Genomic DNA, 26,435 nt, shown 5'->3' with positions numbered 1-26,435 from the left:
TAATGATTGTACTGGTAATAATTATGAACTTTGGCATAGTAGATTGTGCCATTTAAATCCAAAATATATGCTTAAAATGAAAGAATATATTGATATTAATGATGTAAGTGATTTTAAGTGTGAAACTTGTGACATAAGTAAAATAACTAGAAAAAGTCATCCAAATATTGATATTAATCAGAGTTCAGAAATTTTAGAATTAATTCATTCTGATCTATGTGGGCCTGTTCAAACTGAATTAATTGGTGGGTATAAATACTTTATGATCTTAGTGGATGATTTTTCTGGAATGTATTTTACTTATTTTCTTAAAATTAAAAGTGAAGTGTTTGATGCATTTTGTAAATTTAAAGCTAAGTATGAAAATTTAACTGGTGAAAGAATTAAACGTTTGAGAACAGACAATGGTTTAGAATTTGTAAATCAACAATTAGATAATTATCTTGTTAATTCCGGTATTTTTCATGAAAAAACAATTCCATATAACAGTGAGAGTAATGGGAAAGCTGAACCGGCAAACAGAGTTCTTTTAGAAAGAGCTAGGACATTACTACAAAACAATTCCATATAACAGTGAGAGTAATGGGAAAGCTGAACCGGCAAACAGAGTTCTTTTAGAAAGAGCTAGGACATTACTACATGAGAGTGAGCTTCCGGTAAAATTCTGGGCAGAAGCAATTTATTTTAGCATTCAAGTATCAAAGTTAACACCCCGGAAAGGAAAAGAAAAAATTTCTTTAGAAATTTGGAATGGTAAAAAACCCAAATGAAACTAGTATCTAAAAACGTTTGGATGTGTGGCATACTTTCACATTCCGAAAGTAATGCGAAACAAATTTGACATACCAGGGAAAAGAGGGATAATGTTAGGATATGCTAGAGAAAGGAAAGGATATCGTATTTATGATATAGCAAGTAATAAAATAATTTAAAAACGATCAGTTAAATTTAATAATTTAATTTCCATAATTCGTGTTGGATGAAGCCAAAAAAACTAATGAAGCATTTCTATGGTAGAGACAGTAGAGACATCTGATGAAGCCAAAAAAACTAATGAAGCATTTCTATGGTAGAGACAGTAGAGACATCTTTCTAGACGACGATTTTCAGCATTTAATTTCTTGAGAAACTTTAATGTAAACTCATACACCAAAAAAAATATATAATGTTGCTACGAAGACCTAGTTATAGACAAAGATACCCGTAAACCAGGGCCCGCGCTCAAGGCGCAGAGGCACGAGGCCCGTAATATATCCGGTTAATAAAAGCATTTTCTCGGCAGAATCTGCTGCCGATTCGCAGCACCGAAAGGAATTCAAAAGAAAGCAGAAGACGTGTCAAAAAGTGTGTTCGTCCCCCAAAACAACCCGTTAAAAGGGAGGACGCCGGACTGCCAAGTTGGCACAACCCACTCTTCGCCGAAAGTTAAAATAGTTGCAACAACAACATACCCTCATGTTATCAAACTCGCCAAATCCACTACTTTGAAACCTCAACGGAAATTCTATGTCGCCAAACTCTCGCCAAATAAACACCACCTGTGACAGGGGAAAATTAGGAATTTCAACAACCCTGCAAGGGGTCTCAACGAAAGAACGCTGAAACTCGCAAAAAATGACTTTTCAACCGGAAAGAGGGCATTTCATCCCCCTTTAACTAAATCACAAGCAAACGAATAAAAATTTACTAATTAAAGCTCATAACTGAAATGAGAAAAACGAAAGTTATGCCAAATTAAAGAGCTAATTTTTTTGCAACTAATGATATTAAATACTAAGAAATCAAATTAATTTTTGACATGAAAAACTGAGTTTATTACGTGAAAAAAAATCACCTATCCATTGTTTGAGTGTACAAGATTGACGACGCAGTTCGCGTAAACTCGGAAAGCCAAAATATATTACACTAGAATTAATAGGCCAAAAAGAATATAACCAAACTTGTGTAGCTCAAATTTTGAATAATTACAAATTAAAATTTTGATTTTTATGAATCACTTAATTAAATTAAATTCGCTACACAACATCCCTTCTATGATCGGGAAAAATTTTTTTTGGCGAAGCCAAAAAAATTTTAGGACCCACAGACAATGGAAAAGGTTTACATAAGTTACTAAATACGAAGAGAAAAAAAATCAGAGTACATAATAGTACCACATGTTAATCACAAAGAAGGATACATATACCTATTTACAATTAATCCTACCATGAGTCATGGTTAGCAAATATAAATCCTACCAAATCAATGGTTAGCAAATCCAAAGTCCTACCATAATTGGTTAGTAAAATCAAAGTCCTACCATAATTGGTTAGTAAAATCAAAGTCCTACCATAATTGTATGGTTAGCAAATCCAAATGCTACCATAATTGTATGGTTAGCAAAGATCCATTAGTGAACAGAGTAAGAAGGTCAAGAAGTGTCCCTGGCACACAACAAGCATACATAAAAAAAATAAAAGTGGTGTCAAACAACACGTGACACGCCCTAAAATAAAATGTGAAAAGTAAAATGTAAAATCACGAAACCCCCCAAAGGCAAATCAAGTGAAAAGTGTGTAAAACAAAATATATGTAAATAAACAAACACCACTGAGTATACGAGTGTTTAAAGCAAAACAATTCAAGAGCTACTGGCGTTTGACACAAAATGTAAACAAACTAGTTCTTGCAATCACCCATTGAAGTGACAATATCAACTCAAAAGTACGCTTAAGGAAAAAGTGTACCGTATAAATCCTAAGTTTCCCTAACACACAGAATTTCACTTCCCTAAGAACTGACACCCCACCAATACGAGAGGGCAAACGAATAAACACCGCGACTGTACAGCGCAGACTAAACTACTAATAAATCCTTGGCATAAGAAAACTAAAACGAGTTGCACTAAAAAGAACAGAAGACAATCACCACGAAGTGTTGGCTGGAAAACTATCTAGTCAAAAATTCTAACCGAAACAAATCCCGACTACCATGGCTAAGGGATTTCAAGATAGAGAGAAAAAAATTTTGAACTTAAGAAAAGGAGAAAAGCGGGGACCAGCCCAGCAAAACCTCCAAAAAAAACAACACTTTTTCGACACAAAAACATGTGCATTTCTAGGCCTTAGATGGTAAGGTGAATCGTGTGACGAGTTCTTTACATTATCTGTCACGACTGAGTCATCCTTTCGAAGTGTGGGAAAAATAATTCTCTCTGGTACCTTCGTGAGTCTGTCCACGTGTATCGTCTGAATCCCATCAGGATTTGTAATTGAAGAGATTTTATAGTTGACTTTAGTCACTTTCTCAATAACCCTGAAAGGTCCCTGATTCAATTTAGAGATTACTAGCCATACCTGGCTGAACTACTGGAGTGTATAAATACACCAAATCTCCCACTTTTATGTCCTTATCATGAGAATTCTTTCCACGTAAATTTTCTTGCTTATCAGCAGCCTCTGTTAAATTCTGATTGACTAATTTAAAAGCCTTTTGTAATCTCAAAACCAAACCTTTAGAATAATTGTTTGTGTCATCATAAGTTCTAAAATTGGTTTGCAATAATAAATCAATTGGTAAGCACAAATCCCTGCCATATAAAATAAAAGCTGGACAATCCTGAAGTGCACTATGACGACCAGTTCTGTGTGCCAATAAGGCAAAAGGCAGATGTCTATCCCAATCCTCTTGAGTTTGAGAAACTAAGTGGCTAAGTGAATTAATTAAAGTGGCATTTAATCTTTCTAATACACCATCAGACTGGATGATAACTCGTAGTAGTATGTTTAGTAGTCCCCAATTTCTTATAAACTTCCATTATAGCTTGAGAAATAAAATTAGTACCTTTATCTGTAACAATGTGTTGAGGTATACCATGAGTTGAAATAAATTGTTCTAATTTCTCAATTATGGATATGGATGTAGTGTCCTGCAAAGGATAAGCTTCAGGCCATCGTGAGAAATAGTCAGTTACGACCAAAATATATCTGTTGCCTGCCGTAGTAACTAGAAGGGGACCCACTATATCCATCGCAATTCGCTCAATGGGACGGGTAGCCATAGGCATTCTCATAAGGCGAGCCTTATGAGCAGGTCTATGACCCCTCTGGATACAGGAGTGACAGGACTTAATGTAATTGTGTGTTTATGCATACCCTTCCAGAAAAAAGACTTTTGAACCCTATGAAGTGTTCTGTGATAGCCTGAGTGTGAAGCAGTAGGAGAATCATGATGCTCCTGCAAAATTCTTAATACTAGTGTTTTAGGAACAACTAGTCTATCTTGTTTCTGCCAACGTGACTTGGGTTTCTTGTATTTGCAATACAAAACATCTTCCTTTACAAAAAATATCTGAGAATTAAGTGTAGGAGACTTATTATTCTTAAGATCATTTACAAATCTGTTGGCAAGAAGGATCAGAAGCTTGTTCTTTTTTGAATAATTCCAACAACTCAGGAGTAATGGAAGTTTGAATTAACTGTGTAACATTTACTGCTCTAGATAAATAGTCTGCTGTTAAATTTAATCTACCTGGTTTGTGAACAATCTTATAATCAAACTGGGATAAACCCATAATCCAACGTGCAATTCTAGAAGTGGGATCTTTAAGTTTTAAAACATGAGATAATGAAGCTTGATCAGAATATACTGTAAATGGTTTACCAAGAAGACGTGTCAAAAAGTGTGTTCGTCCCCCAAAACAACCCGTTAAAAGGGAGGACGCCGGACTGCCAAGTTGGCACAACCCACTCTTCGCCGAAAGTTAAAATAGTTGCAACAACAACATACCCTCATGTTATCAAACTCGCCAAATCCACTACTTTGAAACCTCAACGGAAATTCTATGTCACCAAACCCTCGCCAAATAAACACCACCTGTGACAGGGGAAAATTAGGAATTTCAACAACCCTGCAAGGGGTCCCAACGAAAGAACGCTGAAACTCGCAAAAAGTGACTTTTCAACCGGAAAGAGGGCATTTCACCCCCCTTTAACTAAATCACAAGCAAACGAATAAAAATTTACTAATTAAAGCTCATAACTCAAATGCAATTAAAGTTAGAAAAACGAAAGTTATGCCAAATTAAAGAGCTAATTTTTCTGCAACTAATGATATTAAATACTAAGAAATCAAATTAATTTTTGACATGAAAAACTGAGTTTATTACGTAAAAAAAATCACCTATCCATTGTTTGCGTGTACAAGATTGACGACGCAGTTCGCGTAAACTCGGAAAGCCAAAATATATTACACTAGAATTAATAGGCCAAAAAGAATATAACCAAACTTGTGTAGCTCAAATTTTGAATAATTACAAATTAAAATTTTGATTTTTATGAATCACTTAATTAAATTAAATTCGCTACACAACAAATGCATATGCTGATGCTAGCTGGGGAAATGCAGACAATGGTAAGTCCTTTTCTGGTGGTACTATTTTACTAGGCGATTCATTGATTTCTTGGAAATGTAAGCAGAGAAGTGTTAGCTTATACCGTCCGTTATACATTAAACGCGCATTCGTAAACGTATTTTGCATACGTCAACGCGACGCATGCGCAGAAAGTTTGTAGCTTTGAGGTCAGGATTATAGATCATTCCGGATTATGGGTGTCTGAATTAACGACTTTTGACTGTATTTTAACACTTACCCGTGCTATTTCTTCTTTAATCGCCGATTCTTCACTTTCTGATATCTTTATCAATAATTCCGAGGTTAACAGGAATGTAGTTGCTTGCAAAGTTCATTTTTACAATAATTTAAAAGGCAAAAAGCAAAAGCAAGAATCAATTTTTTCCATATATAACATCTTTATTATTCTTTGTAGCCCTCACTAACTTCTTACTGATTTCAGGCATGACAACCTTAGAAACTAAACTGAAACAATAGGTGAAGTGAAAGTATTATTTATTATCTAGTAGAAGTAGTTGTTATTATGATCAATAATAATTGTTGTCTACAGATGAAAATCTGAATTTGGATTATTATTATTATTTTACCAGCTGGACCGAAATGGTAAAAAAAATCGTGGTATTCGGAGAAAATGTTGATTGCAAGGTTGCATAAATTACGATTTGTAAAACGAATATGAAATTGGAAAGCAAACGAATTGCATTTGGTACTGGTTTTGAGTGAATGTGTAGAGTTATGGGAGGCGAATGTAAACATCGAATTACAGTGTCTGCTCGAAAGAATTCGTGGTTTGCGAAGATATTTTTGAGTGAGATGTCGACAATACATTTCACAGAAGGAGAGGATTGAAGGTAAGTTTCATCTATTATGATCGGCTCAAGTGAAATATCGAGTTCAGGCTAAATTTGGGGATTTCGTTCTTAGATAATGTGATTATTATAGTAGCTTTATTTTTGCCGCTGGGTCATTTTTCTGGAAAAATAATTTCGCTAATCTTTAGAATATCGTAACAGGTAGTTTGGCGACATTTTGGTAATGCGATAAAGGTTACTAGCTAGGACTTTAGCAATAATCTGAGAAGTACACAGTTCGAATCACAGATTATTTTGTCTCAGAGAAATGACAGATAATGAGACATGTCATGTGACATTTTCCGGAAAATTCCGATCGTGATTTTAGCTAATAAGTATTTAGAAACAATTTCGCTGCGAAAGTGCAGAATCGACCACTTTTTACAAAAGTAATAATTGGATTTTTGTCAATTTTCTTTGACTTTTTAAGTGAAAATAGATCGATGTGTGCATAGATAAAGTCAAGAGTGTGGGCAATGCCATTTTTGTTCAATTCTGGGATGTTTTTTTAAGTGAAAATAGGTCGACGTGAACATGGATACCGTGCATTTGCAATTCTTAAAAACGCGGCAAGCAGTTTGTAATTGTGCACTTTCTCTCAATATCGCACCTAATCTTCGTCATTATTAAGCATTTTTGTTCCATAAAAGTTCTAGTATAAGCGTAATTCGGCTAGCAGATTGTTGGAAAAAAAAAAAAAAAAAAAAAAACATGCTTTTACTTTGTGAAAACAAAATGACGTCCAAAACAAAACTAGCAGGTTGCTCTAGCTCTTACTTGGTCGCCAAATTTTCGCCCAAAAATCGCCGAGTTACCATAATGTAAAGATTCACCATAATTTTTTTTTAATTAACTCGAATCTAAGGAGTAGGTTGTGCATGATGCCGAGTTTGTGCAATTCTCTGATTAAAATTCTCATGTGCTGTCTACATGTGCAATACCGATGCTATGCGCAAAGCCGATTTTTTGCAATTCGTTGATTTTTTTATGTGAATATACAAGGGCTGATCAGATGAAAAGGTACGAAACGACACGGTGGGTACAAATGTAGACTTTATTCGAAATATACACCATAGGCCTGAGCACAACGATCCGACTGATGGACAAGCCGCAGGATTCCTTGTTCCCAGAATTCCTGTGGCCGTGACGAGACCCAATCCTTCACAGCGTCCTTGAGTATGTCGTCCGAGTTGAAGCGCTTCCCTTTTAGGTTTTTCTTCAGTGGATCAAACACATGGAAATCGCAGGGCGACATGTCCGGACTGTAGGGCGGATGGTCCAAAGTCTCCCACTTGAACTTGGCCAGTTCCACGTGTGTGACTCTGGAGACGTGTGGACGCGCGTTATCATGGAGCAGAACCACACCCTCCGTGAGCAGCCCTCGTCTTTTGTTCTTGATGGACCTGCGTAGGCGTCGAAATGTCTCACAGTACACATCGGAGTTAATGGTTTTTCTGTGCTCCAGGAATTTCACAAGTAGCGGACCTTGAACGTCGAAAAAGACGGTGACATCTTACCTGCTGACGGCACGGCTTTGAACTTTTTAAGGGGAGGTGACAACGCATGCCTCCACTGCATGCTGTCTCGCTTTGTCTCTGTCTCGTAGTGATGGCACCAGGTTTCATCACCTGTGACGATCCGCTCCATGAAAGCGGGGTCTTCCTGATTACCGAAACAAATATTGCAGTGATGCGCAGTTCCTTTTGCTGGTCAGTGAGCTGCTTCGGAACCCAAGCGGCACACACCTTCCGATATCGCAACCTGTCGTGAACAATTGTCCACACGGTTCCATAGCTTACATCCACCTGTCCATTCGCAATGACACGCCGATCACTTCTCACTAGGTTGTCCACCTTGTCGAGATCGCTCATGATGACAGTGTTTGCCTGGCCTGGTCTCGGATAATCACCCACACTCTCACTCCCTGCACGAAAATGGGCACTCCATTTTCTGACAGAGTTGTCAGAGACACATTTCTCCCCGTAAACTCTTACCATCCGACGATGAATAGTTGCCGGTTTCTCACCTTCCGCTCTCAGAAATCGGATAACATCTCGCTGCTCCTCAGTCGTCGAATTTTGCAACGCGAACGCCATCCTGTCCTCATACGTACTGCCGCATCATTTGGACGCCGCTTTTGATAAGAGCTCTGCTTTCTCCTGCGCATGCGGGCGCCCGCGCATGGTCCGATCCCAGTCAGAGATTCCAATCGCATCCCAAGATGTCTCGCTACGTTCTCCCATGGCAGAATATGCAAATATTTAACTGTTACGTTTTTACGTCGTTTCGTACCTTTTCATTTGATCACCCCTTGTAGATCGTTGTGTGTATGGTGAGAACAATAGTAATGCATCCTATATTATCTGCAATGTTTAATATATCGTTTGTGGATTTTAAATTTGTATTATTGTTTTAATTGTAAATTATATTGTAGCGGTCATTTAAAATTTTTCCTTTGATATGGTGAACTTACGAACAGTTCAATGATCTTTTTATGAACAATATGAAACGAATTTGGATCCGATTAGTAACTTTTACTTTATTATTTTAGTACGTAAGGTTTGCTATCGTAATTGCAGTTGATCATATGTTTTCTACTTAAAACATTGTTATTCCAAATTTGTAGTTTTGTTTTAAATCTTATTTTTCTTGTTTTGAGCAGTTAGATTTTTTTCAGTTATTAATGCATCGAACTATGTGTATAGATAATATGCCGAGATATGCGAATTTAAAAGACAGAAAGCTGATATGAAAGCTGTGTATGATATTCATTTGACAAAAAAATATTTTTCATTTTTTCATTAATGCTTAAGTTAAAAATAATTAGAAAAAATAATGAAGCTTATCTTGTTAAAGGAATGTAACGGATTGTGACGTTATGTAGCAATAAAATGATTTGTGTAAACCACGAAATTAAAGTGTTCCCTAATATGACTTTAAATTAAAAAAATTATTTGTATAAATTCTAAAGCTAAATTTTAAAAATATTGAAACGAAACTGTATGAAATACAAGAATGAGAGACTGCGATTTTGTTTACCGCTTTAATAATTAGTGGAAATGAATTATTCTACCATGATAATTTTCTATATAAAAATTTAAAAGAATCTGAAAAGTTTTAGATTTTAATGGTCGTTCAAAAGTGTTTGTAAAGGGTTTTTACGCTCTCGCTGAGCTCGCAGTCTACCAATCTGCTATTACACTTACTTCTACTAAACCTCCTTTTTTAGTCCAAAGGGGCTTTGTCCCTGAAGGACTATTATTTTCGTTTTTCGATTTTGCGTTGGTTCACTTTTCAAACAGTTGCCACCAAATGTTAGAGTCCTGCATTATAATTGAAGAAATTAAATAATGAAAAATCTGCATAAATGTATGTATATTTCCCGCATTCTGATAAAACAACGGTAGATAGAGCCCTCGAATTTTGAATGACGTAATTCTCCTACGAATATGGGCGCGTGGAAGACCAAATTTGGAATTAATTTTATTATCGATTTCATATTATGTAAAAATTTTTCGAATTTTGAGTAACAAACTTAACGATTTAAAAGCGAGCAATTGGGGGGGGGAATCTTTTTATCTCCAGCGCGCGGAACTGTGTATCGGAAATTCTAAAGATATACTCATTTAAAAATTATTTTGCGGCACTGCTATTGAACTGAAGTTATGGTTTAAGTGCAAAGAACACGATGTTCAATAAATAAAGGTAACACACAAAACGTTAAAAAAACGCCCCTTTGGACGTAATTTAAAATATAACTTTTCATTTTTCGGGGGGGGGGGTCTTTTTAGCTTTATCATTCAGCGTAATTCCTTTTGCACTTAGGCCATATAAAATGCAACAGTAAAAATTACAAAAACTGTAAAAGAAGCATAGCAATATACGTTTAGGATCCCCAATGCAACATTAAATACTAGCATACATTTTTCTGTTTTTTTTTTTTTTTTTTTTTTTTTTTTTTTTTTTTTTTTTTTTCCGATATTTTCTCAGTTCATCGTATCACTGCTCAATTTTCTTACAAAAATGGCTTTATAAAACTTTTTTTGTCTTTTTATTATTAACGTTTTTGTGCTTACTTTATTTATTAAGTATCACATTCTTCGCGCTTATGCCGCATTAAAATTCGATTCAATAGCAAAATCAAGAAATATTCAAAAACAGCTTACCTATAAAATTTTTGATAGACAGTCTCGCGCACTGAAGATAGCAATGTTTTAGTCTGTACAGTGTTGCCACAACTCGCTTTCAAAATGTCGAGTTTGTTAAAAATTCATTAAAGTTTTAATTCGAAGCCTACTAAGACTCAGTGTAATGCCAGACTATGTGATGTTTTTCTGTAGTATCGTAGTTTATTAAATGAAGTGAAGAGGATAATCTTCCGAGGGCTCTCTTGTTGAGAAAAATGAACACTCATGTGATGAACTGGGGAAGTTATATAAAAAGCCAGAAGCTGCAGGAAAATAGATGTTTTATTTATTTATTTACTATTTTTTCATTTCTTCCTTTCTCATATAAGTTCCACGTTCTCTAAATACGAAATGTTAAAGCCATTTTTCTTGAAAATATATGTTAAACCTCATTAACAACTAATAGTATAAATTCCTCAGAACAAAAATATGTTATAAGGTCTGTAAAACGAGGGCTGTGGAGTCGGAATCGGAGTTGGGCAGATTCTGGGGTAAAAGGAGTCAGAGCTGGAGTCTCTAAAATCAGCTCGACTCCGACTCCAGTTTTTGTTGGACAGTTTGAATTTGAAATGAAATTAAAGTGAATTGAAAAACAAATTAATGGCAAACTGAGTTATTATTTTATTAATGAACTATATACATTAATAAATAGTTATTTTCTATTTTATTGAAATATTAATAAATAAATATAAAAGAGGAGCATCGAAGTGATATTTGCCATTAGTGATTAAGCTGGTTCATTTAGTTACTTCATTTAATTACAAATCTCCCTGGTAAATTTTGGTATGCAGCAATAGCAGCAAGAACTCCCAAAATTGATGCCGTTCTTAGGAAGAGAGCAGGAAAAGGAGCAATAATTGATCAAGCAACATGATGTGGAAGTACATATTTGATGATATAGAGGTTGCTTTCTCCTTTTTTCTTCTCGAAATTACTGGAAAGCTATATGAGGGTCGAATTACGCTTGCAGCTAATATAGAGATCAATTACATTTATTCAATTAGAATACATATTACGGTAAAACAGGGACCGGACCAAAATGTCGCCAAATGGTAGCCGTTTGGCGAATTTCGGCAATTTCTTGTTAAATTTGGTGACAAAATAAGTCGCTAAAACCGTTGTCATCTTGGCGAAATCTCACCAAATTATTCAGATATCCATTTACTAAATGTTAATTGCACTTGTTCCTGTATTCTAACTTTAAGGGCATAGCTTGTCTCTTTTAGATTTCTATTACATTACATTACACAGAAAAATACAATTTCACATTAATTGCACTAAAACTATCTATGTACAAAATTCGTAACAGATATATGATGTTCAACATTAAATTTCAGGGCATAATTTGTTGAAAAACTTACACTAAACACGGGGTAAATGCAAACAAGAATTCCAATCTAATGTTGGATCTATTCAGATTGTTTACGAAATAATTAAAGTGTACTTTTACTGGAATTTTTGACGAAATTACTGCTGTTACCTTTCTATCTAAATTGTTTAAATTTCATTTTTCACCTTTTGGTTTAAATCTTACTAAATTTATGAAATAAAGGGATAGTAACATAAAATTATCAAATAAAGAGCGTTCTTACTTAATGGCACAGCATGAAAACAAAATACTTGAAAGAACAAATAGCAATCCTAAAAAGAAATAGGCCGCTGGGAGGTCAAAAATTGTATTTTCACCTGGAAAGCAAAAGTAAAGAAATACGTACCTGTAAATATGTGTTTAAATCAAGTCAACATTAAATTCTAAATAAGTTTTTATTGCTTATGTCTCAATTTACTCAAAAAATAATCTCCAGTCTATCATTTCTCAACGCTAGAGTGCCATATGAGAAATTAGGTAGTGAAATGCAGCTTTCAAAACTAATTTCTAGCTGTTTCGAAGAAGTAACGAAAAAAACTAAAGTAAACGTCAGCAGATTAGTATAAAAAAAGGTAAATCTGATGCGCACACCCCATGACTTCCTTGTACGGAATATTAAATTATACGCATTTTTTGCTGCATTTCATTTAAACTTATTTCATCGAATTTAATTGGAGATATATTTCGCATTCGATTAATTTAGTTCTCACTTCCCGGCAAGGTAAAAAATACATAAAGCTTCGACATATCTTCATTAAAAATTGAAAAATATAGAAAAACATAAAGCACCAAACACAGTTGAAACAATTAATAAAAAACAATTTTACAGTTAAAATTAGAGTACGCAAAACAAGCAATTCAGCCAGCATGCTAAAGGCAGATTTTTCGGCGCACGAAACTGAAAATTTACTTTTGGTACCACTGAAGGTACCAGAAACTGAAGATGCAGAAACTGAATTCACTATACTGCTAAGTTTCAAATGTAAACAAATATGACTGCTATGGTAAACAAAAATTAGGCTTAACCGTAATTACTCTTAAATTGTAGATAATTCTACAACTATTGCATGCAGATTAACTAAAGGCATAAAAACTTTACCCGGAAGATAAAAATAACATAATCAATCATTTTTAAAGCAAATGCACAATTTACCAACCTATAAGAATAAAAAAAAGTTTTAAAAAACTGAGCTCACCGATATATATATATAGTAAGAAATTTAGAACTAATATGTTACAAAAACCAGAAAACATGTACATATATATACTTTTGGTGCGGCTGATTACAACCAAAAATGGAGGGGTGCAACTACATGTTATAGCAGCCCTATATACAAAAGTTCAACGTTTTGAGGCTACTCGTTTTTGTGTTATGCGATATACATACATATATACGTACGTACAGACTCCACGGAAAAAAATTCTCATCTGAATCCATTTTAAATCAGTTTTATAATTTGTTGGAGAAAATGTCCTTACGTACAGATGTCACGCAAAAATATCGTTAAATTGCATTCGATAGCGGTCATAATAGATATTTTCTTTGAAATATGATACATGGAATTTTTCCTAATTACAGTACTTCCTTTACTTCGTTCAAGGAAGTAATAAAATGAGAAAGAAATCTTTTTCTAGAAGTTTTACTGCGGTTAATTAAAATTTATTTTTTAGCATATCTGTGTTTTATTTTGATGCTTTAAATTCATATAAAATACCCTTTGTGCTCCTTATTATCATAAGAAGGTGATTACAGCATAATAACAATAAACTGTTGTGTATTTAAAATGCATCCTTCGGTACAAAATCTGTGACTGAACGAAAGTCAACATTATACATTTGAACATTGGTTAAAGAGCATTTGAACATGGTTTTAAGAAAATGACGTTCATCTTGATTTCCAAGATGAAAGTCATTTTCTTAAAACCATCAAGGTTAATTTTATTCCACTCCTCCTTCACAATCTTCCAGAGTCCATCCAATGTTTTGGAATACCTTTTATAAAGAGCGTGTTTTAAAAGTCCAAATACACAGTAATTCACAGGAGATACACCACAGGATGCATCCTTCGGTACAAAATTAATTAAAATTCGATTAAAATGCATCCTTCGGTACAAAATCTGTGACTGAACGAAAGTCAACATTATACATTTGAACATTGGTTAAAGAGCATTTGAACATGGTTTTAAGAAAATGACGTTCATCTTGATTTCCAAGATGAAAGTCATTTTCTTAAAACCATCAAGGTTAATTTTATTCCACTCCTCCTTCACAATCTTCCAGAGTCCATCCAATGTTTTGGGATACCTTTTATAAAGAGCGTGTTTTAAAAGTCCAAATACACAGTAATTCACAGGAGATACACCACAGGACTTGGATGGGATGCATTTAAAGGGATAAGCTTCAATTCCGGTTTCATTTCTCATTTTTTCAAAAAATAGAGCAGTACATTTTGAGCTATGGCTTGGAGCCTTATCTCAATGGAACTTAATGAAGATTTTTGGATAAAGACATGGAATTTCTTCTATAAAAACAAGTGTTCAAACATATTTCTGATAGTAATCTGAAATCATTTTGACATTTTTTTCTCCTTTCCTTATTTCAAGTTTTCCGTTATAAGAGAATCCAGTGTAATGACCATAAAACCTTTAAAAAACTTTCCTTGATTTTTCTGAACCAACATTTTAAGTCTTTTTTTCGTAGTAAATAGAACTTTTTCTATTGCAGTCAGATAAGTATATCCAAATCTTCTCAATTGTAACTATAGTATTTCCATTTTTTCACCTGCCATATAATTTTCACACAGCAATCTGCACATTGTTTTACATTGAGAAACATGTTTCGGTGTTAGGTGATGAACATCATGTTTTGTTTAATTTGATTAGTTTTAAATCAGATTTATAATTTTGTTCACAGTTCCTGCAGAGATTTTTAAAGATTTTGCAATAGCTCTTTGGGGGGGGGGGGATTTTCCTTATATAGGAGATGGATTTTCCTTATGTATATACTAAAATACGAGATGCGACTTTAAATTTAATAAGAGCTGTTCGTACCTTTCTTGGGTATGCACTATTTGCCTTTTTCCTAGTCGGATGTAAACTTTGACGTTTCTTTCTTTTCATATTAATTCGAGGCATGAAAACGCAATTTGAATTAAGAATAAGAAGATAGAATAAGAGATATAGAACTGTCCCCTTCCCCTTTTTTTTTCGCAGTGTACATTTTCAAAAAACATTACATTTTTCATATAGCACCATGTGAACTAATGCTATTTATTTTACATTTATTTCTGTTAGCATTGATTTCGACGGAAGATCGTGTGTTTAGATGTTAGAATAGTGAATGTAATCGGTGACTCAGTAGTTGCAATTCAGAGATTGATAAGGTATTTTCTCACTCCTTTCTGCATGCATTCCTGGCGTAACGATGGCACACTCGGCGCGTATTCGAGAGATTCAGGTTCGAGTCCTGGCGAGGGCATTGCTCATTTTTCATGTGTGCAGCATCAAAATAGCCTAATGACTCTACAGCTTCACTTTTCAACCCGAAACCTACGTTGTGAAAGATAAACATTACATTTGCGTAACACAAATGACAATGTTTTCCCACATTTATTCAAATTTAAGTCATGAAGTTTGGTGTTAAATTAGTTGCGTACAAAATTCATTCAAAAATGAGAACTCTCATTTGAGTTATCCTATGTTATTTAAAATATGTTTACACATTTTATCTCACAATTTTTCTTTTTCCTTCCAGGCTTCTTTTTTCCATTTGGAATCAAATATTTATTGATTACGTTCGTGTTCCTCTTTCAAGTACTAATAAAAGTGCTTCCAAATATTACATTTCCTTTCCCATAAATCTTTAAATTACAAAAATTAGAAAATTTTTGACGACTTCTGGCAAATAAAATGAATATACCATTCATTTAATTTATTATTTTATTTATAATTATTTTCGACGTAATAAAATTTGTTTTAAAAGCAAACTTACCAGCCATTTTTCATGAACAATACATGGTTTCTAAGCTCAGTTCTTTGAAGAGAGACACGACGATAAATGCGAAAACGTTTCTTTCATTTGTAACTTTGTATCTTCTAATTTGTTATTTCATAGTCAATATGATCTGAAATTAGAAATAAACTAGTCTTTAGCCAAGAGCAGCATGAACTTCAACAGAGGTTAAAATATAACACTTTGTTGCAATACAAATTCTTAGTTGATCAATCAACATTATTATCATGCAGCCTTTTCTTAAAAAAAAAAAAAAAAAAAAAAAAAATTGAAATTATTTTTCTAAAACTGCCTGATGGCGTCCGTTGTACCCCTTTATCTTATTGTTGTTTCTTTATTGCAATTCATTTTGGGGTTTCTTTCTAGGTGTTATTAGCTCAAACGGGAATTAGTCCAAAAGGGCGTTAGTCTCGAAACGGCATTTTGAGTCGAATCACTAAAAGTGTTGAATCACTGTTCAAACTGTTGCCACCCAATATTATAGCCCTGCATTATATTTAAAAAATTAAGTAATGACGAATCTGCATGAATGTATATATGTTTCTTGCATTGTGAAAGCCAACAGTACCTAGAGCGATCAAATTTTGAATAACACAGTCCTCCACCCGAATATGGGCACCTGGAAGCCGCAATTTTGAATTTGTTTTATTATCTATTTCATATTTTGTAAAAATTTAACGAAATTTTGATTAAAAAACGCAAGTAAATAAAAAACCTGATTAAGCCAGCGCTTTGAAGCCATTAGTAACACCCGGGGACAAGTTCCGAATTTCGCAAGGCGAATGTGGGAAAAGAGTGGCAAAAATAAAAAATGTGGAAAGTTAAGCTCTTGTAGTGTTATAGCATCCAAGTTTTAAGAAATGATTTGTGTTATTGGCCTCACATCTTCTCGTAGATACGAAAAAGAATAAGCTTTCTAATGCGTCACTGGACTTGCAAAAAAAGAAAAAAAAAAAAAAAATGCAAAAAAAGCATTTCAATGCAAAAAAAGAAAAAATAATTATTTAACTTTTTTTATTGTGGCTTTTCGAAAGCAGTTAAAAGAACAGTCAAAAGAATTATGCTCTATTTTATGTTAAACTGGCTAGTAAATAAAATAAATAATAAATAAATAAATTAAAAAAAAATCTGAAAGGTTTTAGATTTTAAATTACGTCCAAAGGGGAGTTTTTTTTAACGTTTTGTGTGTTACCTTTGTTTATTAAATATCATGTTCTTTGCATTTAAATCATAAAATGCAGTTCAACAGCAGTGTCGCAAAATAATTTTAAAATGAGCATATCTTTAGAATTTCCGATACACAGTTCCGCGTATTGGAGATAAAAAAAGGTTTTTTTTTTACCCGTAGAGTGTTGCCATTGCTCGCTTTCAAATCCTTAAATTTGTTACTCAAAATTCGTTAGAGTTTTACGAAATATGAAATCTATAATAAAACAAATTCTAGATTTCAAATTTCGGCTTTCAGATGCCCATAATCGCAGTAAGATTACGTCATTCAAAATTGGATGGCTCTGTACCGTTGTTTTACCACAATGCAAGAAACATACATACATTTATGCAGATTCTTCATTATTTAATTTCTTCAAATATAATGCAGGACTCTAACGTTTGGTGGCAACAGTTTGAAAAGTGATACGCCGTTTATAGTGATTCGACGCAAAATCGCAATACGAAACAATAATCCTTCAGGGACAAAGCCCCTTTGGACTAATAAAAACGTTTTTAGTCAATAAACTTTTATTTAAAACTCATAAAATGATTAACGAACTAAAATGAGAAAATAATTTATCATACAGTTTAATGAGAACAAGAGATTAAATAATTCTGTTTATACAATTCATTGGAAGCGCTGCTCTTTGTTTCGCTAAGTGTTTGAAGAATTTTTCTTCCAGGTTTGTCATCAAAGAACGTTTTAGATACGAATTAGAAAATGCGTACTGAAGCAGTAAGGCTGATTAATTATCAGGTAAAAGTACTGCAATTACGGCGCCTTAATTACCCAAAAAATAATATTTACATACGTGTTGATATATCTATGTAAGGAATTTACTCCTTCCGTGAAACTTGGCTGTATACGTTCGGCTTGCAACCGAGAGGTCCAGAATTTGACTCCTGCTGAGGGCATCGCTGAAATGTCATGTTAAGCTTAATACACTGGTGTGCAAAAATTAAGAACGAAGTCGAAAAATTAGCATATTAGCTGAACGAAGAGGCAGAGCGGACAGAAAGACCAATCAGGAGATTAAGTAAGGTGATGTACGGTAGCACATGCGCAGATATGCAGGTAGACGTAATGGGGGAGTGTCTGAGTAGTATAAAGCATGTTGTCGGTGTAAGATCAGTATTTCTGGCAAAGAGATTGCACGCCGTATAGCAGTTAAAATCACACCGAGTTGCTGCCTCAGCGAGAAATGGCGAATAATCAATCTGTTAGACGACATCTGGATGCTTTTACTCGAGGTCGACTCATTGGGAAGTTGGAGAAAGGCCGCAGTGTGACAAGTGTGGCTGCAGAGTTCGGAATTGCTCACAGCATCGTTTCACGACTTTGGAGACAATTTCAAACTACAGGAACAGCTATCCGGGGGTTTAGTAGTGGTCGTCCACGAGGAACCACACCCGCAGATGACCGGTATATTGCCTTACAGGCCAGAAGAAACAGGCGGCAAACAGCGGGAGAAATCGCTAGACACACGACACAGGCGACTGGACGACCGATATCGCGTTTTACCGTGGCCAGAAGACTGCACGGTGGTGGTCTGCTTGCACGACGCCCTGTACGGTGTGTACCTCTAACGTCTGCCCATCGGAGAAGGCGTTCTCTGTGGTGCCGGGAACACCGGAATTGGAGAGACAATGAATGGGGACGAGTACTCTTTACAGATGAGAGCAGATTCAGTCTGAGTAGCGATTCTCATCGCATACTCATCTGGAGAGAGCGGGGAAGCCGCAATCATCCCTCGAATATCATTGAAAGGGACAGGTATGGAGGTGGCGGTGTTCTCGTTTGGGGAGGCATCATGCTTGGTAGTCGTACAGACTTTCGCATCTTCGACGCAGGTTCAGTCAACGGGACCCGTTATTGTAACGAGATTCTTCTTCCATATGTGCGTCTTTTTAGAGGCGCTATGGGTCCGCAGTTCCTTTTCATGGACGACAATGCACCATGTCATCGCACAGTAGCTGCCGAACAGCTCTTAGAGAGTGAGGATATGGAACGTATGGATTGGCCGGCACGATCTCCGGATCTCAATCCCATCGAGCATGTATGGGATTTTCTTAGGCAGACGCTTGGCAGCTCGTACCTTACCACCAGTAATGATTCCTGAGCTTCGATTGGCGCTGCAAGACGAATGGGCAGCAATGCCTCAACAACTCATTGACACCCTCATTCTCAGCATGGGCAGACGCTGTGAAACCTGCCTAGCAGTCAGGGGAGATCATATCCCCTATTAAAGACCGGATGTTTCTTGCTGGACAACCATCACAGGGATGTTTCGGCCTTCAGTCGCATTGCGCTCCATGCTACTTTTTCAATAAAGCTTCTTTTTATCCCTCTGATTTCTCTTTTAGTAAGTGTTGCATACATTACTCATGTCCTTACGTATTGGGGATCTTACGGTATTAAATGTGTTGATTTGGAAAGCTTTTGTACAAAGTTATATTGAAAAAACCGTCTCGTCCTTAATTTTTGCACACCAGTGTATTTCTACATGTGCATTTGATTGCATATGTATGTGTTAATATTTGTACCTGTATATAATACATATGCGCAAGTAAAAAATTTTATTTCAGTATTAGATTCTTTGATTTGATTTGAATTTGGAAACTCTTCCTTTTTAAGTTGTATTTATTTTTTTTTTCATATATTAAACTCTATTTTATTTAAGCGGAAACTTAATTCGTCAACATTAATTAAAGGTCTCTTTCGAAAAACTTTTAATTATTTTAATATTATTAACTGCAATATACTTCCTTCTTATCCACTGGACTTTAAGGAATATTTGTGAAAAAATATTGGTGATATAGTCCAGGCGAACTCTTCCTTTCGTCAAAAAGGAATCATAATTTGTAGTCTATGAAATGCTTGCTAAAATTGAAATTCTTTTATGATTTATATTTCATTATTAAAAGTTATGGAGATGTTAACAATTAGGGATAAATTGGCACTATTAACAACTACTCTATAATAATAATAATCGAAAGACCTCCAAAATTTGGTAAATTTAGAAATTCCCAAAATTTTTCATTTGAATATTATTTTCCGATCTGTCTATAAAGATGAAAATTCTGCGTTGAGTTTGACAATTACACAAGAATATGTGAGAAAAATTCAACACTAAATTAAAAACAAATCTATTCCGAATTTTGAAACATTTCTATGGAATATTGCATAGTCATTTGCGTGGTTTTCCCTTTTATGTAATCTGAATACGATCTAATTTCTCTTAGAAAGTCATCCACGAAAGCATGCCTTTCCTTGAACGAGTAGTCCTTGCGTGTTTCGCCATAATATAAATAATCCAATCTAAGAAATTAATAGAAATCAACAGAAGTTGGTGTAACGTGAGTAAATTTACCGGACTAGAATTTCAAAGGTTTAATACAGGGTTTCTTAAACGTTTTTCAGTCACAACCCCTTTTTATCACTGAGATTTTTTCGCGACCTCCAAGCCCCCATAATATTTAAAAAAATTTTGTGGGAGCCCTTAAGTATTGCGCAAATCCGACACACGCGGGAGTGAAACTGTCAATTCTTTCACGTGTACTGTAATATACCATGGCAGTTTCAGGTCATTAACTTTAATTTCTAATTTTAAGATATAGAACAATCTGAAAATTTTAAATAAGCAACAGACGAAATGACAGTGTCACATGCAAAGCGAGGAAAATGAACATTTATATTATAAAAAGAATGTATCGAAATATTTTCGTTTTTTTCTTTGTCTGTATTGTCTTATCTTTATCTATTTTCAGATACATTGCTTAAAAATACTTGGTAATTGTAAAAAAAAAAAAAAAAAAAAAAAAAAAACTGAAAAGTTTCAGATTTTAAATTACGTTCAAAGGGCCGCTTTTTTTAACATTTTTACTTCCTTGTACGAAGTTAAAAGGAAGTATTGTAACCGCGAAAAGTTTCAGGCAGCATATTTCAACGAAAATATCCATTTTGACCACTATCGAATGCAATTTAACGACGTTTTTGCGTGATATCTGTACGTAAGGACAGAATCAAATACTCTTTTCCTCCAAAAAAATTATAAAACTGCTTTAAAATGAATTCTGAAGAGAATTTTTCGTGGCGTCTGTACGAACGTATGTAGGTACGTACGTATCTCGTATAACTCAAAAACGAGTAGTTTCAGAACGTTGAAATTTTGTACATAGGACTGCTATAACATGTAAATGTGCATCTCGTATTTCGGTTGCAATCGGCCGCACCAAACGTATATAAATATATTTATATAGTATATATCCACTCTGTTACCCGGCTCAGTGATCTCAGTTTCTTTATTCTTATATGTTTGTAAATTGTGCATTTTTTGCTTTAAAAATGATTGAATTATGTTGTTCTTATCTTCCGGTTAAAATCTGATGGTTTATAAGGTTTTTATGCCTTTAGTAAATCTGTATGCAATATTTTTAGAATTATCAACAATTTTAAAGTTGTTTAAGTGCTGCCAAGCCTAATAATTTTTTGATGACGGCCATTGCTTGTTTACATTTGAAACAGCAGAGTAGTGGATTTGTTGCTAATTTAGAGAAACTTAGCTTCGCAATAACAAAGATAACGCCTTCATTTTATTATTGCCAATTAAATCATGCTTAATCCTTTCTGGAATATTTTCGAGGAAATAAGTGTTTAAGATTTACTTCGTAATTTTTAATACAGATATTTTGAGTTTTCATGTATTTTTGTCTTGTCGCGAAGTGAGAATTGAATTAATTGAATGAGAAATACTCAATCGTCTGTGAAAAACTGTTTCTTTTTTGTTTTGTTTGCTTAATTTCTTTTATACATCGTTCTAGGCTTTATTATAGTATTTGAACAGAACGTGTGGCAACGATTAGATAATTCTTGAAATGATATAAATTTTGCGCATTCTGAGCTATAATATGATTGATACTGTAATAGTCGTTGTGTATTGATTTTCTGTTGTATGGCTTGAATTTGTGCAGTTTTATAGTAGTATTGAACTTTTGTTGTTGTTGTATAGCATTTTGAACCATGTTTTGCATTTGTCGTTTCTCTGAATTGTGAAGGATCCGTTCGGATTTTCTTCATCTTGTCAAGTTCCGTTCACCTGATAGATGCCTTTGGCCTTTTTCCTTTTGGTACCCCTCTCACTTTTCCTTTCTCCGTTTTCTCAACCGAGATGTTTTCCATTTCCTGAATTCATTATGTCATGTGCCCTTGGGCTTAATTTAAGGAACCGGTAACGTTGCACCAGCAATAGCTCGGTAATACAGAACTGTCTAAGTCTATAATATGAACGAAATATAATACTGTTAAGTGAACCTAGCGCCAGAGTGTCGCTATGGTAAACAAATAGAGTGAATTTTAAAGAATGCATTTATTCTATTGTGGTTTTTGCGCTGTCGGTGAAGTAGATTTAATTCAATCCAATAAGTTTAAATGAAATGCAAGAAAAATGCACATAATTTAATTTTCCGTACAAGGAAGTCATATGGTGCACACATCAGATTTTTTTCTGTACAACGTTGCCATGGCTCGCTTTGAAATCCTTGAGTTTGTTAATAAAAAATTCGTTAAAATTTTATGAAATATGAAACTGATAATGAAACAAATTCCAGAATTTAAATTTGGGCTTCTACGTGCTCATATTCGTAGGAGAATTACGTCATTCAAAATTCGATGGCAAACCTGGTTTAATAGAACCTTATTTGAACCATGTGCATATGCCAAGACAAAAAGAGAAAAATCTGACGTGGCACCACATGACGTCCTTGTACTCCTATTAAATTATACACATTTTTGCTACATTTCATTTAAACTTATTTCCTCGAATTTCATTAGATATATATTTCTCATTGAATCAATTCGGTTCTGATTTCGTGGCAAGGCAAAATCACATAAAACTTAAAACATCTTCATTAAAAATTGTATCAAATACAGTTAAAACACTTAAAACAACTTTTAAAATTAAAATTAGAACAAGCGAATTGCGAAACAAGCAATTCGACCAGCACATAGGAAGGCGGATTTTTCGGTGCGCAAAACTTAAAGTTTACTTTTGGTCCCACTCGGCAAAAAGACACTGAAGTTGCAGAAACTTACTTAATTCACTATTCTCCTAAAAGTTTCCAAATGTAAATAAATGGCGGACACGTTAGCCTTAGCGAGACTTAAACACCTTTTAAATTACTGATAATTCTACAATTATTGCATGCAGATTATCTAAAGGCATAAAAACCTTAAAAGGAACAGAACAACACAATTCAATCATTATTTCAAGCAAAAAATCCACAATTTATCAACATATAAGAATGAAAACTGAGGTGGGTAACAGAGTGGGCATGTTTATATATTTATATTTTTTTGGTGCGACCGATTACAACCAAAAAGGGAGTTGCACAACCGCATGCTATAGCAGTGTCATATTCAAAATTTCAACGTTCGTAATCTAGTCTTATTTGAGTTTTACGAATCCATATATGCGTATGTAAGTACGTACAGCCCTCACAAATAAATCACTTCTGAATCCATTTTTGAATCTGTTTTGGGAAAAAGAGTCCTTTATTCTGTCCGTACGTACAGATTTTGAGCAAAAACATTGTTCAAATTGATTCGGGAGTAGTCAAAATGGATGTATTCGTTGAAATATGATACCGGAAGTTTTTTGCGATTACAATTTTTCCTTTAGTTCGTATAAGGAAGCAAAAATTGTAGAAAGTTCCAAGATGAGTACGTGACAAATAGTTGTCACAAAAAAAAAAAAAAAAAAAAAAAAAAAAAAAAAAAAAAAAAAAAAAAATGATTAAATTGTAATAAACATGTGTGACCTTTGATACGCATCTCTCTCTCTTTTTAACGTACAGTACTCTTTCGGCTGAAATGTAGATTGCTTCACGTCAATGCGCTGTCATTTGAGTCTTCTGATGCTACATACGAGTATTTCAACCTCATTGTTATTTATTCTTATTTCGCCTCAACCGTATTATATATAGAAGTGTAAGTGTTTTACACATTTGATACGAAATAAATTTTTGTGACAGCATAGAGAAAGTATTTAACGGACGGGAGTAAAACTGTCTATGAACATCTGTTTCAATGAGTTGCATTTTGCAGCTGTTTAATAAGATTAATTGACATATATATTGTTAACTTTTTATGAGACTTCAAGGATGCTATTGTATGTATCACGTCTTTCTCAGTATGCCACAGAATTAATATAACGTATTCAGATAGTCATCAGCGTTTGTTAGCAAAGGCTCGGGTATTGTCATCCACACGGCAGAAGTTCATGCAGTGAAAATTTGCAAATCTTTGTGCTTTAAGTAAATTTCGGCATTTCATCTCTCTTTAAATGCTTTAAAAGTTTCTCGGTCACAAATAATAGTTATTTAGTACTAAATGTGCGAAGTAGATTCATTCGAGCTAGATTATAGTTCTTATGCAAAAATAAATCATTATTTTGCTGATAAAATTCTGTAATAAGAGAAAAATATTTCACTACAATCTTTAAGTAATAAATATTTTCTCAAACTAGCATAATTTTATGTACAGACATCAATCAAACTGTCTCAGAGGTTTAAAATAACTTCTTTTTATCCCAGAGGGGCTTTGTCCCTGAAGGACTATTGTTTTCGTTTTGCGATTTTGCGTTGGTTTACTATAAATGTCTGTTTCACTTTTCAAACTGTTGCCACCAAATGTTAGAGTCCTGTATTATATTTGAAGAATTTAAATAATGAAAAATCTGCATAAATATATGTAATTTTCTCGCATTGTGATGATAAAACAACGGTACCTAGAGCCATCCAGTTTTGAATGGCGTAATCCTCCTGCGAATATGGGCATGTGAAATCCCAAATTTGGAATATGTTTCGATTTCCTATTTTGTAAAACTAACGAATTTTTGACTAAAACTCAAGAATTTCAAAGCGACCCACGGCAACGTTATACAGATTTTTTTTTTTTTTTTTTTTTTTTTTTTTTATCTCCAGCGAGTCTCTGTATCGGAAATTCTAAAGATAGGCTCATTTTAAAACTACTTTGCGATGTTCCTGTTGAACTTAATTTTATGGTTTAAATGCAAAAACTGTGATATTTAATAAATAAATGTAGCACACAAAATGTTAAAAAAAACACCTCTTTGGACGTAATTTAAAGTCTGAAAACTTTCAGATTTTTTTTTAGTTGTATTTTTTCCAAATGCCATTTGGATTGGATCATCATTTTGCTCAATTTCTGAAATTGTACGGTTTCCCTTAGCTTAAATAACCTCAAATTTTCCTCGCATTTCCTCTCACGAATGCGAATTAAAGTTAAGTGAAGAGACTATAAAATTACATTTTTTAAAAAAATTTTCAAATATGTGCCCAAATTACGCGACTGGATTTGCAACATTTCGTGTGTATAGTATGAACTGTTTTATCAAGGTAAGATGCTACGAAGTGCCTGTTCCACACTATGGCTAACTAATGACAATTTAAAATTGTAGTTTATGATGTAATTAACTACCTTGCAAAATACTGCAGTTAGACTACGCTTACGCTCACTATTTTAATTACTTTATTTTTTACGTTGTACTTATTATTACAGTATTTCCTCGCGTATTCCTCCCTAGCTTTTTAGAATCATATTTTAAAAATATTCGCTTAATTCTCCCCCACTCATTTTTCAATGCTTTCAAAGAATGACCTCCTTTGCATCTTAAAATGAATTCGCTCACGTAATGATTAATTTGGTCTTACACACAAATACAAACCCTCGGAAACTACCTGCGAAGATCGCGCGAAATATTTCCTTTTTAATTGTTGAAGTTCCATGTTACCCTAATACAAAGACTGACCTCTCACAGCGAATGAAACAGCAACTGATATTGAGACTGAGATTTCGATAGGCTAACTGCACCTTTAGCTTCTTTTAATTATTTATGGATGATCTGAGGTCTAAAGAGCAGCCGAGATTACAACGCAGTTTCTTTTAAAGAAATAGTATTGTGATAGTTATTTATAGTTTACTCATGACTACCTTTCATGTGTTATATTTTCACTCTGAACGCTTCCTTCGAAAATCAAATAATTCTCGTAATTTTTCCCTCTCGATATTTGGATGAAAAAAAATGAGTGAAATACAGGAGGAAATAAGCAAGAAAATCGGTATTTATTTCTTAACAGTTTTACGTATTTTAGTTTATTTATGCAACCATAAAATACCTCTTTTATAAACTGGATTTTCTTCGTTATGTAACCGAACAGTGTTTCAATAATGCCTGCTGTTGGTGCGGAAAGACCCTACCTACGCATGATTTAAAGTATAAAGCAGATGTCTCTTCTTCCATCTGCACCTGCGTAGGTAGGAAATGGAGCTGTCAAATAACTGCTGCAGGACCATAATATTTTTACACAATAACAGAGTACCTATAATTAGACTGACG

General features: G+C 34.2%; 1 protein-coding gene across 2 annotated transcripts in view; it reads right to left on the bottom strand.

The window, feature by feature from the left end:
* Nucleotides 1–26,435, bottom strand: part of LOC118204391 (uncharacterized) — a 48,018-nt gene that overhangs the window by 14,805 nt on the left and 6,778 nt on the right. For both annotated transcript variants that reach the window (XM_085811266.1, XM_085811265.1), the window contains exons 2-3: nt 15,790–15,922; nt 12,023–12,116 (exon numbers count right to left, since the gene is read on the bottom strand). In XM_085811266.1, coding sequence (XP_085667392.1) covers nt 12,023–12,116; nt 15,790–15,796 — 101 coding nt within the window. In that variant the 5' untranslated portion in view covers nt 15,797–15,922. The remainder of the gene's footprint in view (nt 1–12,022; nt 12,117–15,789; nt 15,923–26,435) is intronic.

The sequence above is a fragment of the Stegodyphus dumicola genome, chromosome 2 (genome assembly GCF_044657685.1).
Source record: "Stegodyphus dumicola isolate Sdum_Otavi_A_Nest chromosome 2, ASM4465768v1".
In the NCBI taxonomy this organism is placed as follows: domain Eukaryota; kingdom Metazoa; phylum Arthropoda; class Arachnida; order Araneae; family Eresidae; genus Stegodyphus; species Stegodyphus dumicola.
This window is presented reverse-complemented; position numbering and strand designations above follow the sequence as displayed.